We start from the raw sequence: 20,447 nt of genomic DNA on the forward strand, positions 1-20,447 counted from the left end.
AGGCAGAGGAGGTATAGGCAGGACTTGTGGGCAGGGAGAGTAAGTAGGAGGAGAAATTTAGGCTAGGGAGAATAAACAAAAAGAGACAACAGGGAGATGCCAGGGGCCAGCCAGCCAGACAGACACAGAGGAAGCAGGAAAGTAGGACACACAGAATGAAAGAAAGGTAAAAAGTCCAAGGCAAAAGGTAGATGAATAGAAACAGGTTATGTTAAAAGAACTACGGGGCGGGGCTGGAGAGATAGCTCAGAGGATGAGAGCACTGACTGTTCTTCCAGAGGTCCTGAGTTTGATTCCCGGCAGCTACATGTTGGCTCACAACCACCTGGAATGAGATCTGGTTCCCTCTGCTGACGAGCAGGGTACATGTAGGTAGAACACTGTATACTTAATTTAAAAAAATCTTTAAAAAAAAGAACTACTGGGTGAACATTCATAATTAATAACACGTCTCCATATCTCCATGTCTTTATTTGGGAGCTGGTTAGGAACCCAAAGAAAAATCACAACTACAGGCCATTGGACTCAGTAGGTTATTAAAAAGAAAACACTGAGGACTTGAAGGTGTGAAGAGGAAGTGGGGGGTGGGACCCAGGCAGAATGGGAGGGGGTGTTGATGGTGGATGTGATCCAGACACATTACTGTATACATGTATGAAATTGTAGAATATTCTAAAAAACTTGAAAAATGTTCCAAGGTCATCTTCTTCTATATAATGAGCTTGAGGTTAGCCTGAGATACAGGTGACTCTGCCTGAAAAGCCCAAAATGCTTAAAACCATTTTCTAAATGCGCTGAACTGGACAGCAGCACAGAACCCTCTCACATGCATACAGTTGGTGCACAGTACAGGCTGAGTGAATGAAAAAAGAAAGTGTAAACTGGACATGGCGGAGTAGGGGGTGTCTACACAGTGAGTTCCAGGACAGCCAGGGCTACACAGAGAAGCCTTGTCTCAACAGAAAAAGAAAGGAAGGAAGGAGGGAGAGAGGCAAGGAGGGAGGGAGAAAGGGGGGATAGGAAAGGAAGAAAGAAAAGAAAAAGGAAGAAAGAAAAGAAAAAGGCAGAAAGGAAAAGAAAGGAATGCAAGAAAAACGGAAAGAATGGAAAACGAAAGAAAAGAAAAGGAAAGAAAATAGGAAGGAAGAAAAGAAAGAATGAAAATGAGTCAGCTGTGAAGTTCTAGTAAGAAAAGCCTAGGTTGTGTGTGCCTAAGTTTGTCTGCCGGGTCATTGGAAAACCACGTGGTCTACCTAGTTGGGGCTTCCGGTGACCTGGTCCTGGTTTCAAGCTCCACCCTGTACATTTCCCCCGTGCACCAGCGTTGGCTGAGTGTTTTGGCCCTCGGAGGGACCCGTAGCGGCTGTCTCTGCTGGTGTCTGTAGCCGGGAAACCCGGCGTCCAGCGCATCAGGTCGTAGTTCGCGATGTCTGGTGAGGAAGCCCGCCACGGGGCAGAGTCCTCCGAGGCCCGTGCGGCTGTGGTCAGCGACATCCAGGAGCTGATGCGACGCAAGGAGGAGATCGAGGCGCAGATTAAAGCTAATTACGACGTCCTGGAGGGCGTGAGTGCGGCTCGGGCTCCGGGCGGGGAGGACCGGGAGGCCTGCGGATGCGCGGCCCTGGGGTTCCTGCCGAGCACTAAGCGCTTTCCGTTCGTTACCCCTCAGTGACCCCTTGACGTGGGATTTGTTTTCATTTTCCGAAGCTTTAACTTTGTGGTTTTTAGTTTTTTAGTGCAGCCCAAGCTGGCCTCGAACTCTTGATCGTCTTGCTTCAGCATGTCAAGTGCAGGAATTGCAGGCCTGTGCCACCATGACAGGCTTGAGGCATTAGTTAAACTACCTTGGCCACTAAGGTAGACTATTTGCTGAGGCATAGTGATAATCGCCACTGTCACGGTCCGTAGGTAACGTTACCAGGTGGGGCGTGGCTTGCCACCCGTTTTTCACTAGGACTTAATAAATGTCAGTCTGTGAGAATTAACTGGGCCTTAAAGTGCAGGTTGCAGCCAGGAGAGGCATCCTCACTTGTAATTGCGGCTCTTGGAAGGTGGGGGCAGGAGGATTTGAAGTTCAGGATTATTCTTGGCTACATAGTTAGCTCGAGGCCAGCCTGGGCTGTATTGGACTCTATTCCAAAACGAATAAAGTGCACATTCTAATTGGGGTGGTACAGACTCTGCATTTCAAGAAAACTCCCAGCTGCGCTGCTAAGGACTGCTTTGATTGACAGGTAAAGCCCATTATCCTAGCAGGCGGTGGTGGAGCACACCTTTAGTCCCAGCCTTCCTAAGGCTGAGGCTGGTGGATCTCTGTGAGTTTGAAGCCAGCTCTGGTCTACAGAGTTCCAGGACAGCCAGGACTGTCACACAGAGAAAAACCTGTCTCAAAAACCAAACCATACCAACCAATCACACAAACAAACAAAACCCAAACAACCCACCCCCATTATCCTTACTGTAAAAAGGGAAACAGACCCAAAGTGGAGCAAATGCTCGCCAGATTAGCAGGTGTCGGTGGTGCATCAGGTTCTGTGATGTCTACCTCCAAAGCAGACATTTTTTTTTCTTAAAACTGCAAATCAGTTTGTAGAGGAAAGGGAGCAAAAGCGGAGCTAGTTAGGCTGGGTAGAGCGACTTTTAGATGATGGACACAATATGATGTACCATGCAGAGGTGCCGTGTTGTAGACTATTAGCTAGATGTAGTTGGTTTCACTTTTACTCTTTGGGGACCCTTCCCCCACCCCCCCCAGCTCCCAAATAAATACACAGAGACTTATTCTTAAGAATGCCCAGCCTTAGCTTGGCTTGTTTCTAGCCAGCTTTTATGACTTAAATTATCCTGTTTCTCTTTAATTATGGTTTGCCTCTGGGGTTTTTACCTTTCTTTATTCTATATATTTTTCTTTCCTTCTTCCTGGGTGGCTGGTCCCTGGTGTCCTCCTCCTCTTCTTGATCCTCTTCCTCCTTTTCTCAGTCCTTCTATTTATTCTCGCTGCCTGGCAGCCCTGCCTATCCCTCTCCTGCCTCACTATTGGCCATTCAGCTCTTATTAGACCAATCAGGTGTTTCAGGCAGGCAGAGTAACACAGCTTCACAGAGTTAAACAAATGCAACATAAAAGAATGCAACACATCTTTGCATCATTAAACAAATATTCCATCGCATAAACAAACGTTACACACCTTAAACTAATATTCCACAGTAGTACCTTATGCCAGGTACCATCTTACTATTGGCTGACCATGTGCCTGAAAGGTACTGGCTTATATGTGCACTGTATCAGGAAACTGTCACAGCTACACTGTTAAGTTGGTGTGTGCCCCTGAAGCTCGAAGAGGCAAAGTCTAGGGTTGGAGAGATAGCTCAGTGGTTAAGACCACCAGCTGCACAATCGTAAGGACTGGAGTTCAAATCTTGCGCCTACTGTATAACAGTCCACATGTCCCACAAACACCTGTAACTCCATACCCTTGTGGAAACATTTCAACAGACACTGTAACAAACACCCGTGTGTGTGTGTGTGTGTGTGTGTGTGTGTGTGTGTGTGTGTGTGTGTACATACATGAAAGGAGAAATGTGCTTGAATTGACAAGTGAGGTTCAGACCTCAGGGTTGGTCAGGTAGAATCAAATAACTCATGTATTGGCCGACTATTCATCATTTAGCCAGGTGTGGTGTTGTACTTGCAATCTCAGCACTTAGGAGGCAAAGGCAGGGAGATTATCACATGTTCAGGGCCAGTCTGAGCTACACAGAGTTCCAGGGTTATATAGTGAAATAGCAAGACCCTTTCCTGATACAGCGCACATATGGTTAATAAACAAGCACATACATCAGCCTGGAGAGATGACTCAGTGATCAAGAGCTCTGGCTGCTCTTGTCGAGGACCCGTGATCAATTCCCAGCACCCATGTGCTAACTTAAAGCCACCTGTAGCTCCACTTCTGGGATCTGATGCCTCTTCTGATGGTTGCGGGCACTGCATGCCCATGGTTCGCACACATTCATGGAGGCAAAACACTCATGCACAAAATAAATCCTAAAAGTGAAGCATGAGGAACACTTCTAGCTGTTAGGGAAATGTAGTTAAAATCACTGTGACATACTACTTCATACTCACTAGGATGGGTGTAATGAAAATGTAGGTAACATCTTGGGGAGAATACGGAGAAATTGGAAACCAGACAACTGTATGATAGTATAGCTGCTGTTTAAAACTGTTTTTCAGTTTCTCAAAAATTAAACAGTCACATAACCCAGAAAATCCATTCCTCCCATGTGATAATTATGATAGTTGCAAATATATATTCATCCCAAAATTTGTATACATTGTTTAAATTATCTAAGAAATGGAAAACGATACAAATGTTCTTTGGGTGACAGATAAATAAAATAGTCTATCCATACAGTGAAATATTATTTGGAACAATAAAGGGAATAGTGAATCTTATTGGATAAGAAAAGGAATAGTGAATTAATCATACTAATTCATGTATTTTATGTGTTCTCTCTCTTTCTCTCATCTTGCTATGTACTTCTGGCTAGCTCCCTGTACTTACTATATAGCCCAGGCTAGCCTTGAGCTCTTGGCAATCCTCCTGCTTCAGCCTCCTGAATGCTGGGATTATAAGTGGGCACCACTATTCCTAGCTTTTTTTGATGTACATCTGGGTAAAAATTCAAGCTGCCTTGAACTCTCTCTAGCTCAAGCTGACCTCAAACTTGTAATTTTCCTGTCTTGGCCTGCCAAATGTTGGGATTATTAAGTGCGTGTCAGTGCCTGGTGTTTCATAGTATCATATATATGAAATATCTTGTTTTAATATGAGTCTCTTCCCTGAAGACCTGAAAGTTTGGTGCTCTTAGATATGGTGGGACCTTTAGGAGGTAGAGCTCTGTCAGTCATTAGAGTTGTGCCCTTGCTGGGTTAGTTACTGTTGATCATTGGAGGCGTGTCCTTGCTGGGTAATTACTGTAGGTCATTGGAGGACTGCCCTTGCTGGGTAGTTACTGTTGGTCACTGGAGGGGTGTCCCTGGTGGGTAGTTACTGTTGGTTATTGGAGGGGTGTCCCTGGTGGGTAGTTACTGTTGGTCATTGGAGACATGCCCTTACAGAGGTAGGGGAGCCCCAGACCTTCCTTTTTTCTTTTCTTGCTCCCAGGATCATGATGGAAATGGCTTCCTCCATCGTATGCATGTGGATGTTCTGTCTCTCCACAAAGCTAAACTAAGATTCTCCCAAAATACATACATATACACATAATACATACATACATACATACATACATACATACATACATACATACAGTGTCTGTCTAATTCTGTACTGAAACTTCAAAACTATGAGCCCAAATAAACCTTTTCTGTCTGTGATTGTAATGCTCAGACATCTTCAGGACACCTCTGGGATAGGAAGCTCTGTACGGAGTTGTTTAATGGTTTCCAAAGGTTTGGGGAAGGGGAGGATGCAAATGTCTTCTTACAGGTCCAGGATAGGTTGGTCAGACATTCTTTCTCTACACGCCCCTCCTGTGTCTTTAAGAAAAAACTTTGTTTTTGTTTTTTGCAGTCAGGCTGGTTTTGAATTCCATATCCTTCTGCCTCAGCCTCCTGAATGCTGGGATTGTAGGAGTGGGCTATCCAAGATTTGTTTTTTTAAGGGGGTGTTGATGCAAATGTACTAAAACTGATTGTAGTGGTGGGTGATTAACTCTTGAACACATTATAAACCATTGAATTATATACTTTCAGTGACTCAGTTAGTTACCTGTATATGAATTCTGTTGAGTTACAACTGGTGTTTTTTGTTGTTATTATTGTTTTTTTGGTTTTTGGAGACAGGATTTCTCTGTAGCTTTGGAGGCTGTCCTGAACTAGTTCTTGTAGACCAGGCTGGTCTTGAACTCAGAGCTCCGCCTGCCTCTGCCTCCCGAGTGCTGGGATTAAAAGTGTGCGCCACCACCGCCCGGCTGAGTTACAACTGTTTTAAATGCAGGATCCCAGAGTTAGCTCGGAATCTAGGCTTGTTGTACAACTATCCCCAAATGGAACTGAAGAGACTTGACCTAGTCCTTCCGTCTCACCTTCCCTTGAGATCCTTCCTCACAGTCACAGTCAGAAGTTCTGGGGAGTAGGGTGTGGCCGTACTCGGGAGCCGCTCCTCAGTCCACCACGCTGAACGTGCCTGGCTCTCTACAAGCGTTCTTTCACGTCTGTATTAGTCCTCCAGCAGGTGCCTGCTGCATTCATTCCCATTGTGCGGCCGAGGAAACTGGGGTCTGGAATGTGTCTTAGACAAACATGCCCAGCTTGTATAAAAGTCTGGGCAGCTGGGCAGCTCCCGCCCACTACGGTGCAACACATTCCATTGCTTTTGTGCTTTGCCCCCGATTTACGTAGGGAAACTTCAGAAAAAACTTCAGTTGTGGCGACTCAGACCTGTGATCCCAGTACTTGGGAGACTGAAGCAGGAGGATTGCCATGATTACGAGGTCAACCTGAGCTACAGTGTGAGAACCTGCTTCAAATAAACACTTGGTATAACAGGCCCTAAAGCATAGGTACCTCTGGTTCCAGTGACTCAGGAGGCTGAGGCTAGAGAATTGGTTAATCTCAGGGAATTGAGAACAGCCTGGGTAAACATAGTGAGGCTGAGTATAAATTGTTAAAGTGCATGTATTGTTTTGAATAGGGAATATATTCCCAGTGTTCAGATTCAGACCCCACTAATGGTTATCAAATGCAGAACTCTCCCTTCCGTAATTCCCAGCCACTTAGTTTCTTTCCCTGGAGGCAGCCAGTGCCATCCTTCCAGTGATGAAAAGAACCTTGGTGAGCCTCTGACATCTTTTTGTTTGTTTAAAGAGTCAAAACCTGGCCACAGCTGGATCTCTTTAGAATTTACACCCTTTGCCTTCAAAGCTTCAGCCAGGTGTCAGCTGTTGGGAAGGAGGAGTTGGAGGGGTCAGGTCAGGAATGGCACTGAGAGGGAACCTGGGAAGGCTCTTTGAGTGTTTTGTTGTTGCTTTAATTAATTGGAGAGATCTCATGTGTCCCAGGCTGATATGAACTTACTGTGTAACCAAGAATGACCTCGAACTTCTGATTCTCCTGCCTCCACATCATTCCCCACCACACCTGGCTTCTGCAGTGCTGGGAATGGAGTCCAAGGTTTTGTGCATGCCAGGCCAGCGCTACAGCAACTGAGGTGCATCCTTTCCCTAGCCCTATTTATTAATTTGTTTTTAAGCTGCAGGGAATGAAACCCAAGGTCTTACATATACTAATCAAGTTCTCTGCCACTGAGCTCAGTCCAACCCTGGGGCCTTTGGTTTTGTGTGCACTGTGCTCATTCATTGCTTGCCTACACTTTTTTCTTTTTCCCCTTTCTTTCTTCCTTTCTTTCTTTCTTTCTTTCTTTCTTTCTTTCTTTCTTTCTTTTTTTCTTGGTATTTTGGCAGTATTTAATGAATATTGCAAAAAAACAGACTAAACTACATTTCATAGGCTTTGTTTAGTTGCATTAAATTTTTCAAAGATTTCGTTTTATTAATGTGTGTACAGTGGGGGGGCATGTTGTGCACAGAGTGTGTATGGAGGTCAGAGGACAACTTTGTGAAATTTGTGTTCCTCTTCTACCTTCATATGGGTCCCAGAAATTGACCGCAGGTTGTTAATTTTTTTTGTTGTTGTTTGTTTGTTTGTTTTGTTTTTCCGAGATGGGGTTCTTTGTGTAGCTCTGACTGGCCTGGAACTAGCTCTGTAGAGCAGGCTGGCCTTGAACTCATAGAGATCCACCTACCTGCCTCTGACTCATGTTGTTAATTTGACAACAGGCGTCTTTATTCAGTGATTGATCTCTGTGGCCTCATTGCTTTCATTATTAAGAATTAATTTAAGAAGTAGTACCTGCTGCAGAGGTAGCTGCAAGGACACAGTCAAAGAGCCTGGTGTGTGCTGAAGAGATTACTGTGTGACTTTACTGTTACTTTTGTCATGAGTTAGAAGGACAAGGGTTCAGGGAATTTCATCATGATGCTCTTCTCTGTGAGATATTTTAACCACGTGTCTTTCCTCCAGCAAAAAGGAATTGGTATGAGTGAGCCGCTGGTGGACTGTGAGGGCTATCCCCGGGCAGATGTGGACTTGTACCAGGTCCGAACAGCAAGGCACAACATCATCTGTGAGTGACCCTCCCTGGGACTCTGTCTTAGCCTGTGGTGGGGGTGCTGAAGACACGGGAATGATTAGTGTTGAGCGTTACAAAGCTTTTCTGCTCTGACAGGATATCTTGTCACCCTTGTGGGACTGAGAACCAAGGGAATAGGACAGACTGAAGAGGTTCACATTGATGGTTTTATTTTTCTATTTTAAGTACTTGCTTTAAAACCTGGTGTGGTGGCCCATGCCTTTAATTGCAGCACTCAGGAGGCAGAGGCAGGGAGATCTCTGTGAGATCAAGACCAGCTTGGTCTACAGAGCAAGTTCCAAGACAGCCACCTGTAGAGAGACCCTGTCTAAAAACAAGCAAACAAATCCAAATAAACTAAAAAATACAAAACAAACAAAAAACTTGGTTTCAAGCTGGGTTTGATGATGCAGACCTGTAATGATAGGAGTTTGAGGCCAGTCTGGGCTGTATAAGAAAGTAAAAAGCAAGGAACGAAAGCTTGACTTCATTATGGGAACTTTATTGAATTAGCAGGAGAAGCCCGTTCCAGTGTTGCTTACCAGTCTCATCAAATCCATGAAGTTGATTCAGCATCTCAGGGTTGTCACCAGAGTGCCACCATTAAAACAGAATCGACCTGGACTGGCTTGAAGTATGCAGTACAGGGGTCAGCAGACACCAGCCAGGCTCTGCCTGTCTTCAGGGCTCACAGGCTGTGTTCTAGTCAGGAGGCAGGCAACAGGAGAGGTTGGCACCCTACCCTCAACACACTGTGTCTCACAGCGTCACTGCCTGCCAGGAAAGCTGGGCAAACCCATTTCACTGTAGGTCCATCGCTTTCTTAAGTGAATCTGTTTGTTTTAATGAAGTAACTAGCAGAGCCTGGTGCCTGGAGAGGATATCAGGTTTGTGTTTCTGCCATGACAAGCCACAGACATGTCTTATCTCTGACTGTTCTGTAGGTGAGAAGTCCAGATGGTCTCGGTGACAAAGTCAAGGTGTGAGCAGGGCTGGCTCCCCCTCGGCTGGAAGAGGTGTATTCTTTGTCTTTCCTGAGGCCACCTGTGTTCCCTGGCTGTTGGCCATCTTCTGTCTTTAGAAGTGATCACATCTTTCTAGCCTTTGGTTCTGTTATCACATCTTTTTCTCTGACCCGCCTGCCTCTCTCGTTAACTTGTTAAGACCCAGTGGTGATATCAGGCCCTCCCATGAAATCCAGGTGCCTCCCTCCTCTCAAGATCCTTAATTATATCTGACCTACACAGTCCATTTTGTTTCATGAGCTCCCGTGTGCACCAGCTTCAGGAATGAGGATGTGAGCATGGGTAGATAGATAGCCAGCCCTCCATCCCATTTACACTAGGCGATTAATCACCCATGGTTTACACTTAATGATTTCTGTTGAATGTGCCTCAACTCTGGCTTCATCTGCAGACTGTTTTGGTAATGAGGCCTGCTTCTCAAAATAGGGATGCAGAGTAAGAGACGGGTTCCTTAAAGCCACAGTGTGATGATAGAGCGAGCCCTGCAGAGCATCCTCCTCACCCGGAGTATCCTGGTTTAAAGTCTCAGTTTTACAATAAAACAACCAAGGAGATGCAGAGAGAGACACCAGGTGTGGGGAAAATTCTGGGCTTTACTCTAAAACACTACGCCCCCAGGGATGTGGCCATGTTATTAGCAAGGACCTTGGGGAAGTTTGAGGAATGCTTTTTATTCAAATGATTAACTTCATGTTTTAACACCATTCTTTTCCCATTAATTTGAAACAGTGTGTGTGTGTGCCTCTGTGTTGCTGGGGATGGAACTTAGGTCTTCATACTGAGTACTTATGTTCCACTGAGCTACTGCCCAATTCCAGCATAGGTTTTCAGTTATGTTAGCCTATTTCCGGACATTTTACACTGCTCTGCTCTGTGTGTTAATTTTACATCATCCTAGTGACTTTATTATGTGTTAAGAATATGGTTGAACAACTCTCCCTTATTAGTATTCTTCTGAAAAACTGTTCCTACCAGTTTATTGTATTCTTAAACAGGGACTTTTCTTAAGGAATAGTCCTAGGGTTATAATGAAATTGGGAAAATAGTGCAGAGAGGTCTCATAAGCTTTGTCCCCAGTCCCTAGTCACCAGCAAGTGTTAGCATGGTACATTTATGACTTAAGCTTGGTTTTGGAATAATTGCTGCAGAAGTATTTACCCAGGCGATGAAAGCCTTTTGCATTCTGATGTGGAATTGTAATGTATTAGCAACCAAGTCACTTCTCCTCTCACCAACAGCTGTGTGGTGAATGTGGGTTGTGCAGGCATTTCTGGAGGTTCTGCGGCTCCTCATGGGTTTTACCACCCGGGTGTGGGGATGGGCTTTTCTAGTCTCATGGGTGCTCACAAACACTCTGCTAACCCCCAACCCCAGTGAAATCCTTCCAGCAGCCATTCTGCCTCACTCTTTGTTTTTTTGTTTTGTTTTGTTTTCTCAAGACAGGATGTTGTGTGCCCTACACTGGCCTCCTGATCCTCCTGCCTCTGTCTCCAGGCACTGGGACTGCAGACGTTGCATCCTGCCCAGCAACCTTATTTCTGTCTGACTTCTGCCACTGTCCCTGTTCGTACATGAGGTCATGGCATGGTTGCGGTGGGAAGTCCCTGATTTCCACTACATTTCAGGTCTCAGCAGGGGCTGTGCTGCTTTTCAGGGGCCGCCTTGATGCCCTGATTTAGGCGGTCACCACCTGCTCTGTAGTGCCTTCCTGACTACACAGCTCCCTAGTGAGGCTAGGTTGGCTCTGTGTCTGGTTCACGGGGTTGTCTGCCCCTTGGACTCTGGCTTTGTGTCTAGTGTCTAGTGAGCACTCATTAAACATTCTGGTGTGTTGTTACTCTTTTGGTTGCTGTGATAAAATATCTGGTAGAAGAAACTTAGGAAGAAAGAATTTGTTCAGGCTCACAGTCTGAGGGTGCAGGAGCCTGCCCCAGGAGACAGAGTGTAGAATGCTGGACTTCGGTCCAAGACCATCTCGTGGGATGGTGCTGCCTACGTTCAGTTAAACTTTCTGGAAATGCCCTGAAAGACACCCCCAGAGGCTTTTCTTGAGTGATTCTCAGTCTCAGGAGTTTGACAAGATACAGCATTGCAGTGAGCAGATTCAGGTGTCCTGTTTCATCTGTCCTGTGCCCTGTGCTCTTGTCCCTTGCCTCTGACATGTTGTTCTCCTCCCAGGTCTACAGAACGACCACAAGGCAGTCATGAAGCAGGTGGAAGAGGCCCTGCACCGACTGCATGCTCGGGACAAGGAGAAGCAGGCCCGGGACATGGCTGAAGCCCAAGAGGAGGCTATGACCCGCAGGCTGGGCTCCAACAGTCCCGCGCCACCCCAGGCCTTCGCCAAAGTGAACAGCATCAGCCCTGGTTCCCCAGCTAGTATTGCGGTAATCCTGCCTGCTCCCCCAGATCCACTCCTAGGAGTGCTGTGAGTTAGGTAGCCCTGGGCTGCAGAGGCTTGCTGTTCTCTCATTCTGTGGCTCTGAATTCCTCTGCTCCTTTAACATTTGCTGGCCAGAGTTTGGTGTACCTGGGTCAGCCCGCTGGACTTAGGGAGAGACACGTTGTGGGACAACATATCTCAAGGAAGAAAGAAGGCGTTCTCCTTGGAACCATTTTCCCTGAACACTGAAGCAAAAGAGAATGAGAAGAGCTTGAAATGAATTCTGTCTTTCTCAGTAGATGCTGAGCACACATCTCAGCAGCATCACTGAGATGGTTACACTCACTAAAGGATACAGAGTAGTCTTAGAGCTGTGTGTCCAGGACTGCAGCCTGTTTCCCAGCATCCTCATAGGTCCTAGGAAGAAGCCCTGTGGTCCCAGACAAGCCACCAGTCTTGTTGTCTGGACAGATGTGCCTATTGTGTACATTTCACGAGAAGGCGGTCAGTCCTGTGATAGGTGGTCTTTTGTGTCTGCCTTCTTTTACTCGGTCCTGTTTTCAGGGTTTATTCAGGGCTTAGTCAGATATCTAGGCTTCATAACATTTTATGGCCAAATAATATCCCATGTACAATAGTCATGTTTTGTTTGTCAGCTCCTGTATGTTAGGATTGCTTCTACTTTGGAACTATTATCAATAATGCTGCTGTGAATATTCATGTAGAAGTTTTATGTGGGCATGCATTTCAACTGAATACTGCAGCCATCCTCTGGGGTGGGACTGCTGTTCTCCCTGTTTGACCCTGAGGAAGAGCAGCCTTCGCTAGGACACACAGCTGCTGAGAAGCAGAACTGGATTCTGAATCCAAGTCCTACAAGTCATCTGTTGATCGTTACTGGAGGGATGGCTCAGTGGCTGTTCTTCAAGAGGACCCAGGTTCAATTCCCAGCACCCACCTGGAAGTTCATAATCATCTGTAGCTCTAGTTCTAGGGGATCCAGTGACCTCTTCTGGTCTCCGTGGGCAGTTGGCACACACGAGTGGTACACAGACATACAAGCAGGCAAAACACCATATACATTAAATAATAACAATAAAAGAAGTAAAGAAAGAAACGGTTACAAGACTGCTGGGTATGGTGGCATATGTTCATAATCCCAACTACTCAGGCAGCTAAGGAAGGACTATCACAAATTTGGGCAATTTAGCAAAATCCTATTTTGAAATTAAAAGTGAAGTAGGATTGAGGATGTAGCTCTTTGGCAGAGCTCTTGCCTAGGTTGGATTCCTAGTGCTGTAAACAATTTAAGAAGCAAAATAAGGGAGGCCGAGGCAGACGGATCTCTGTGAGTTTGAGACCAGCCTGGTCTACAAGAGCTAGTTCCAGGACAGCCTCCAAAGCCACAGAGAAACCCTGTCTCGAAAAACCACAAAAAAGAAAAAAAAAAGAAAAAGAAGATCAAGTCACAGGCTGCCGACTGCAGTGTGCTCTATTTTAGTCCTGGCTGGATCTGCAGCATTGAGTGCCTAGCTGCAGTCAGCCTGTGGCAGGTGTTTGTTAAGAGATGAGTAAGTGAGCATCTATAGTCCTGGGATCTGAAATGAAAGGACCATGTTGGTTCTGGCTGGCCTCGTGCCTGTGGCTGCTGTTTAGGGACTTCTAGGGGCAAATATTTGTCTTGTCCAAAAAAACAGGCCTGGCTTTAGCCTGCCTCTTCTTGCCCTTGAGCCTGGCTCAGAAACTCCATGTAGGAAGTGAGCATTGACCTTGCCATTGAGTTATGTATTGAGCAGTAAAAATGACCAGAAACGTATTTAACTTCTTGGTTGGTTTTTAATCTCTCCTGTCTTTAGGGCCTGCAAGTGGATGATGAAATTGTGGAGTTTGGCTCCGTGAACACCCAAAACTTCCAGTCACTGCAGAACGTCGGCAGCGTGGTGCAGCATAGCGAGGGGGTGAGTTAGGGGCGCCTCACAAGCCTCAGAGGCAGCATAGCGAGGGGGTGAGTTAGGGGCGCCTCACAAGCCTCAGAGTTAGGGCGGTGGAATGGAAGCCAAGAGGAGGGTACTGTCGATTGAGAGTCTTGTAGGGATGTTCTCAAGTCTGCAGATGGCACAGTTTGCTCAAGTGATAGATCATTAATTTCATCACCAGGGCTACACCCTTCTAAAGCCCAGTCTCCTACTCTGTCACGTCGGGATTAGGTTTCCAGTATTAGAGTTTTCTGGAGTTAGCTAGGCGGTGATGTCACATGCCTTTAATCCCAGCACTCTGGAGGTCGGGGCATGCCAATTTCTGAATTTGAGGCCAGCTTGGTCTACAAGAGTATTCAGGCCAGCTTGGTCTACAGAGTGAGTTCCAGGACAGCCAGGACTATTTTTACAGAGAAACCCTGTCTCCAAAACAAAACAAAACAAAAAAGAATTTTCTGGAGAGAAGCAAACCCTCAGTTCAGCCCATAGCACTGGGCATCTGTCTGGGATTTGATCGTCAACACTGTTTTTGATTTTGTTTTGTTCTTCTGAGGGGGTGTTGATGCTGTTGCTGTTTTGATAGAGGGTTTCTCTGTGTAACCCTGGCTGTCCTGGAGCTCACTAATGTAGACCAGGCTGGCCTTGAACTCAGAGAGATCTGCCTGCCTCTGCCTTCCAAGTGCTGGGATTAAAGGTGTGCCCCACCACCACCATAACCTGCACACTGGTTTTTGTTTGTTTTTAAATATAAATATATGTGCATGCATTGCTTTGTTACAAAAACAGTGTATATTTAGTTCAGCCATAGGAATGAAGTGAGTTCTTTGTTACAAGGTGGTATTGAAAATAGGATTCAAAGCGAAAGCACAAGGCCATATGATCTCACTCAGTGAAACTGTCTGAATAGCAGATCCACAAAGCAGACAGATAGGAGATTGGGGGTTGCAGGGGCTGGAGGGATGGGACCAGGACTGACTGGCTGCTGACTGTCTTTTGAATGATGCAAACATTTCAGTTAGATAATTGTACTAGCTCATAACTGAGTATAGGAAACCCACTGAGCCATATACTTCATTATATGTAAATTGTCTCAGTAATAATTATAACGTCTATTTATCTTACAAACAAAATCACATAGTGCAAAAATGTTGAAAGTAAAATCCAAAGCCCTGTGTCTCTCGCTCCCTCAGTACCTCCCCTGTGTGTGCTCTCTTCCAGACTGGGGCCTGGGGTCCAGCAGGGAACAAAAGAAGGAGAAAGCCCTTGCATTGAGAGCACATTGTGGGGGCAGACATTAATTCAATAATCCCAGGCATGCAATTTCACACCCTGACAAATGTTACAAAGGAAGCACAGGAGGCTTGGGGGAAAGCAGTGGGGCCCTGATTTAGTTTGGGGTTGAAGGAGAGTGTTCTAAGAACTGAGCCCTGGTGTGGATAGAAGTTGATCAAGTGGGGCGGCCACCCCAGGAGAGCCTTCCAGGCAGCAAGAACAAAGCAGCCAAAGGATGTTGGTTGGAGGTTAGAACCAGAATGGAGACAAGGGCAGGAGGTGACCAGGTGTCAGGCCACTCAAGGCCAGTCTTGGAGTGCCTCACAGTGATGATTAATTGGTGCCTTTACCTGGGGAGCAGCAGGGAGCTGCTGTACCTCCCAAGCTGGGGAGTTTATCTTAGAAACTTCACCGGTGCTAGTTTGGGGGTCAGTTCCCAGGGAACCGTGGGGACATTCCTACCCAAATCAGTCCTTCCTGCCACCGTGTTTTGCCTCCCACTACTTTGAAGTTGTACACAGCCCCTTAACGCCAGCTTCAGGGACCAGCCAGCCAGGAGCCCGGCACGCGGTAATTTAATTTCACGTCGGGAAACGGCGTCTCAGCTTTCTGCTTGAGTCCATTTGGAGTGTTAAGGAAGCTGAGGTGAGAGTGATCTTTTTGCCTTTCAGAAGCCTCTGAATGTGACGGTGATCCGCAGAGGGGAGAAACACCAGCTCAGACTGACTCCTACACGCTGGGCAGGAAAAGGACTGCTGGGGTAATGCATCTGCTTCATTCCTTTTCTCACACCACGGTATTGACGGAGTGTTCTTAGATGAGGCTGCAGTCCTCGGGTCATCTGAGAGTCTCTGGTTCTTCCGTTACCTGAGCATCAGCTTTAAGAGAAGGCAAAGGGCTGCTGAGGTGGCTCAGCGGGTAAAGGCACTTTCTGTGAAACCCTGCGGTCTCATCCCAGTACCCACATGGTAGAGAGAACTGACTCCCGCAAGTTGTTCATGGCACGCACACTCAGACTCACACACACAATGAATAAATCGAAAACTACAGCTTTGCACTAGAGAGATGGCTCAGCAGTTAAGAACACTGCCTGCTCTTCCAGAGGACCCAGGTTCAATTCCCAGCAACCACATGATGGCTCACAACTGTCTGTAACTCCAGTTCCCTGTGTGACTTCCTCACACAGACATACTTGCAGGCAAAACGCCAATGCACATAAATAAATCTTAAAAAAAAAAGACAAATACTTTTTTCTTTTTTGCGAGTCAGCGTTTCTCTGTGTAGCTTTGGAGCCTGTCCCAGAACTAGCTCTTGTAGACCAGACTGGCCTCGAATTCACAGAGATCCACCAGCCTTTGCCTGCCGAGTGCTGGGATTAAAGGCATGCACCATCACTGCCCATCGACAAATACAATTTTAAGAAAAGAAAAAAAGTGTTGACAAAAAGCCTACTAGGCTTGCTTCGCCTGTGGGTCTCGCCGGGTGGAACCACCAAGCTTGAGCATGTGTCTGTTTCCTTTCACAGCTGCAACATTATTCCTCTCCAGAGATGATTACCCCTGGGACCTGTGAGAGAGCTGCTTCAGCCAGGCCCTGCCCTTGGGCCTGGTGGGAATTCCTCGTTCTCTTTGATCCCTGAAGCGTAAGGGTCTGGAAGAGAGTGGGTGAACCCTGAACATCAAGGTGGAGGACTTGCCCTGGCTGCTGGTGTAATTTGTCTGGATTGAGGCATTATTAAAATCGTGATTTGTGCCTAGCTAAGTGTGTGCGAATTAGGCCATAGGATTTTCTACATTGAGCCAGTGAGTTGGAATGATTCTGGCAGGTAATGATTTGACTTCATTTTCTTTTTTTGAGACAGAGTCCCAGTGTAGCTCTGGCTCTGCTGGAACTCACTGTGTAGACCAGTCTGGCCTCCAGCTGACAGAGATCCTCCTGCCTCTGCATCCTGAGTGCTGGGGCTAGAGGCATGCATCACCATGCCTGGGAAGACCCTTCGGGGTATTTTTATACATACATGATTTGTACTTAAGCCTTTGAGAATTTCATACATGCACACCATGTATTTCTCCCTACTTAATTCCACCTTCAGCTCCCACAGACCTCCCCTCTTATCCACTTACTAACTTCATGTCCTCTTTTTGTAAATAAATAACCTACGAGTGCAATTTGTGTTGCCCATATGCTTATGGGTGTGGGGTCCTCCACTGGAGGGTGAGTGGTCTACCTACCAGAGACCTCACCTCTAACAGCCACAGGCACGTGAGTGCCCCTCCCTTTTTATTTAGCAGGGTCTCATGTAGCCCTGTCCAGCCTCAGATTTGCCGTGTAGCTGAGGATGGCCTTGAACTCCTGGTCCTTCAGGCTCCAACTTCCAAGTGCATATCACAACACCTGCCTAGGTGTTTCCTCTTGTGGGGAGTGGGGTTTGGAGACAGGGTCTCTCTGAGTTCAGACTGGCCTTAAACTTCCTGCCTCAGTCTGAGTGCTGGGTTACAGTGTGTGCCACCAAACCTGGCTCCTTGTGTAGGTCTTCTCCTCAGATAAGCCCAGTGTTGTAGTAATTGTGACCACTGTACCGTCCCACCTGGATTTCTTACAATCCTCAAACCAAGCTCAGGAGGAGTTGGAAAGAAAGTTGGGCAAAGCAAACCGCTTCCTGGGCTGAAGCCAAGTGGATTCTTGTGCTGGAAACTGAAGCCTAAAGCTCATCATACTCTGGGCAAGTGTTCCACCGTGGGACTACACATCCTCTAGCCTGACGTCGGCAGCTGGCCTCTCTGCTTGGAGCAGTATGGCCATGGGTAGAGAAAGCGCTAGTGTTCCATGCTTCCTCCAAAGTTGACTCTGTGTGTCCACACAGTTCCTCGAACACATTAGCAAAGGTCAGGAGGCTTCACAGGTTACCTGTTCCAGTGACCACTGGAGAGCAGCAAGCTCCCTTCCCTTCTGTAATAAAGGACCCTGCAGATGGCTCCTGATTGGGCTTTTATAGTTGAGCCTTGGCTATGCCCTGGACCTGTGTCTTGGGAAGTTAGGGTGAACATGTTTATGGTTGCTGCTTGCGTCCTTTTATTTTCTGTCTTGAGATTGTAAATTTGGCGTGTGTGACTCCTAGGTACCGTTGTCTTCCTTTCTCCATGTGCCCCACTTCCTTTCCGCGGTTGCCACCAGCCTCTTCTGAATGTCTGGCACGTTCAGAGAGGAAGCGCATATCCTTGGATTGGGTTGCTCAGGATGGAGGCTGACAACTCTGATGGCAGTCGGTATCGGCGTGTGCTACCTGCCTTGTCCTCACACTCAACTTGAACGCCTCCCTCAAACTGCTTCAGCCAGACAGCCTCATGTATTCCTCTCTTGTAGCCAGACGTGCTGTGTTTACTAGTGTTTGCTGTTTAAATTGTAGGTTATAATTCCAAGTACTTCCCAGCCTCTTCCTAAGTCCCACACTACAATAAACACAGCTTGCACCATTCAGTTTAACCCTTTGAGATCTGCATATGATCACCAGCACTGGGACATAGTGGTGGGCTTGCTGGAGGAGTCACTCATATTCTAAAGTGGTGGCTGCCGAGTGTTCTGAACAAGGTCCGTTGGCCAATTTCCTGCAGGCCTCTCCTTGGACAGATCAGGAAAGCCACCTTTGGGCTCTTCTGTGAGACACTTTGACATGAATGGCCCTAATGGATTTGACCAAGGTAGGTTTGCATAAACTCTTTATGATAACAGCAAGGTCGTGCACTTCATGTAACTCCAGTCCCGCTTAGCTAAATTTCTCTTCATGCTATGCCTCGGGGGGTGGGTGGGGAGGGGTGTGGGAGAGGTGGGCATATGTGTGTGTGTATGTATACACACATTCATACATACACACACACACCTGCAAGGCCAGGGAGTTGGGTTCAGTGCTGAGGGGATTTTATTAAATGCTTCATACTACGTCTTGCATGGCTTGCTGGAGAGCCATGAACAGGTCTGTTCACCTTGTGCTGACAAAAAACTGAAGGAGCAGTCCACCCCGATCAACCAGGTGAACCAGTGGGTCTTCTGGGGTTACAGGAGCGTCCCACTACAACAGTGAGGGCTCCGTTGCACCGTGGATGTACGTCTTCCAAGCAGCTCCACTCAAGAGTCTCCTTCCCCCCCAGTAAAGCCTCATGTAGCCCAGGCTGACCCCCAGTAAAGCCTCATGTAGCCCAGGCTGACTTGGAGCTGATCCTCTGTCTTCATCTCCCTAGTTCTGGGTTCTCAGGTGTGCTACACCACACCTGGCCAGGAGAATGCGCCAGCTTTTTTTTTTTTTTTTTTTTTTTGACTTCAGGGTTGTTGGGGTTTTGTTTGTTTTTCTCAGTTTCTTGAGCATGCTCCCGTTTATCAGCCCAAATTCCCAATTTGGAGACAAAAACTGTAAACATTGCTTCCTTTCCTTTTGCCCAACTTTGGGAAAACCACAATTGCCAGTGTTGGGGCAAAGCTCTTTCAAAGGGTCGCTCAGCAAAGATCAAGAGGGTGAGCCGTTCGCCCGGCAGCCGGCAGGGGGCAGCCTGGTCCAGGTGGGCCTGTAACCACCATCCTGCTCCCTCCCTTTCCGGCCTGGGGCTCCTAGCTATTGCCATGGAGACGGAGCTTGGGTGGCAACCGTCACTAGGGAGCGCGGACAGAAGACGCTGGGCCGCTTGGGAATCCCAGAGGCAGGACGACGACCCAGGGCTTTTGAGGAACGAAGTGGGTGCCCCCCCTCCCTGTAAGTGCAAAGTGGAGGGCTCGGCCCGGGTGGGGGTCTCGCCCAGGTAGGGCAGCGTTGTGGCACCTGAGGCAACCCAGAAAGAGGAAGTGGCGGCACTTGGACCTGGTGGAAGGGTTACACACACACCTCTGCCCTGTATGCCTGGTTGTGGTTTTCCAGACTAACGCGCTGGCGCAGTTGACATTGGAAATCATAGTGGCGCATTTTCAAACAAATAAATTCTAGCTCTGTCTAAGCCATGCCTCTCAGAGCCACAAACTTTTTTTTCTTTTTAAATTAAATTAGGCTGGTCTAAAACTCAGTTTTTCTCCTGCCTCTACCTTCAGAAGGGATTACAAGTATGGTGGGAGCAGCCCTGCTGCTACCAAACTCTTGTCTGTTGTAGGGGTAAAATGAGAGAACTGTATCAGGAATTGAAATTTTTTAGGAATTATTTTTATTTTATTTTATTTTATTTTGGTTTTTACAAGACAGGGTTTCTCTGTATTGTTTTGGAGGCTATCGGTCCAGCCCGGCCTCGAACTCACAGAGATCCGCCTGCCTCTGCCTCCCGAGTGCTGAGATTAAAGGCGTGCGCCACCACCGCCCGGCAGGAATTATTTTTATGTCCTGTGTGTCTGGTCTGCATGCATGTCTGCACATCATGTGTGATGTGCCTGCAGAGTCCAGTAGAGGACGTCAGATCCCCTGGAACTCAAGTTACACATGGTTGTGACCCTGTATTGGAGCTGAGAATCAAACCTGTGTTCTCTGGAAAAGCAGCCAGTGTTTTTAACCACTGAGCCATCTCTCCAGCCCAGAATTACATTTTTAATTTTATTTGTGTACTTGTTTATTGGGAGTGGTCACATAC

The 20,447-nt window shown here is 47.0% G+C and overlaps 2 protein-coding genes across 7 annotated transcripts in view; both read left to right on the plus strand.

Moving 5' to 3' along the window:
* The first annotated feature begins 1,350 nt into the window (after positions 1–1,350).
* Positions 1,351–16,606, plus strand: Psmd9 (proteasome 26S subunit, non-ATPase 9). The gene is made up of 6 exons (XM_040731353.1): positions 1,351–1,564; positions 8,086–8,188; positions 11,398–11,606; positions 13,459–13,560; positions 15,522–15,610; positions 16,376–16,606. The coding sequence occupies exons 1-6, from the start codon at positions 1,427–1,429 to the stop codon at positions 16,401–16,403; spliced, it is 669 nt and encodes a 222-aa protein (XP_040587287.1). The 5' UTR covers positions 1,351–1,426; the 3' UTR covers positions 16,404–16,606.
* Positions 16,607–19,251: 2,645 nt separating this feature from the next.
* Positions 19,252–20,447, plus strand: part of Cfap251 (cilia and flagella associated protein 251) — a 74,688-nt gene continuing 73,492 nt past the window's right edge. The window contains exon 1 of one of the 6 annotated variants that reach the window (XM_040731125.1): positions 19,252–19,591. The gene's annotated coding sequence lies outside the window, so the exon portion shown is untranslated. The remainder of the gene's footprint in view (positions 19,592–20,447) is intronic. The other 5 variants (XM_040731124.1, XR_005870929.1, XM_040731122.1 and 2 more) reach the window with 5 other exon arrangements.

The sequence above is a fragment of the Mesocricetus auratus genome, unplaced genomic scaffold (assembly GCF_017639785.1).
Source record: "Mesocricetus auratus isolate SY011 unplaced genomic scaffold, BCM_Maur_2.0 Super-Scaffold_100025, whole genome shotgun sequence".
Classification (NCBI taxonomy): Eukaryota; Metazoa; Chordata; class Mammalia; order Rodentia; family Cricetidae; genus Mesocricetus; species Mesocricetus auratus.

Bases quoted from the DNA above. Each gene is read 5' to 3' on its own strand.
- Psmd9 (XM_040731353.1), top strand. From the start codon at position 1,427: ATGTCTGGTGAGGAAGCCCGCCACGGGGCAGAGTCCTCCGAGGCCCGT. The intron at 1,565-8,085 runs GTGAGTGCGGCT...TCTTTCCTCCAG, and splicing joins ATTACGACGTCCTGGAGGGC to CAAAAAGGAATTGGTATGAG. The intron at 13,561-15,521 runs GTGAGTTAGGGG...TTTGCCTTTCAG, and splicing joins TGGTGCAGCATAGCGAGGGG to AAGCCTCTGAATGTGACGGT.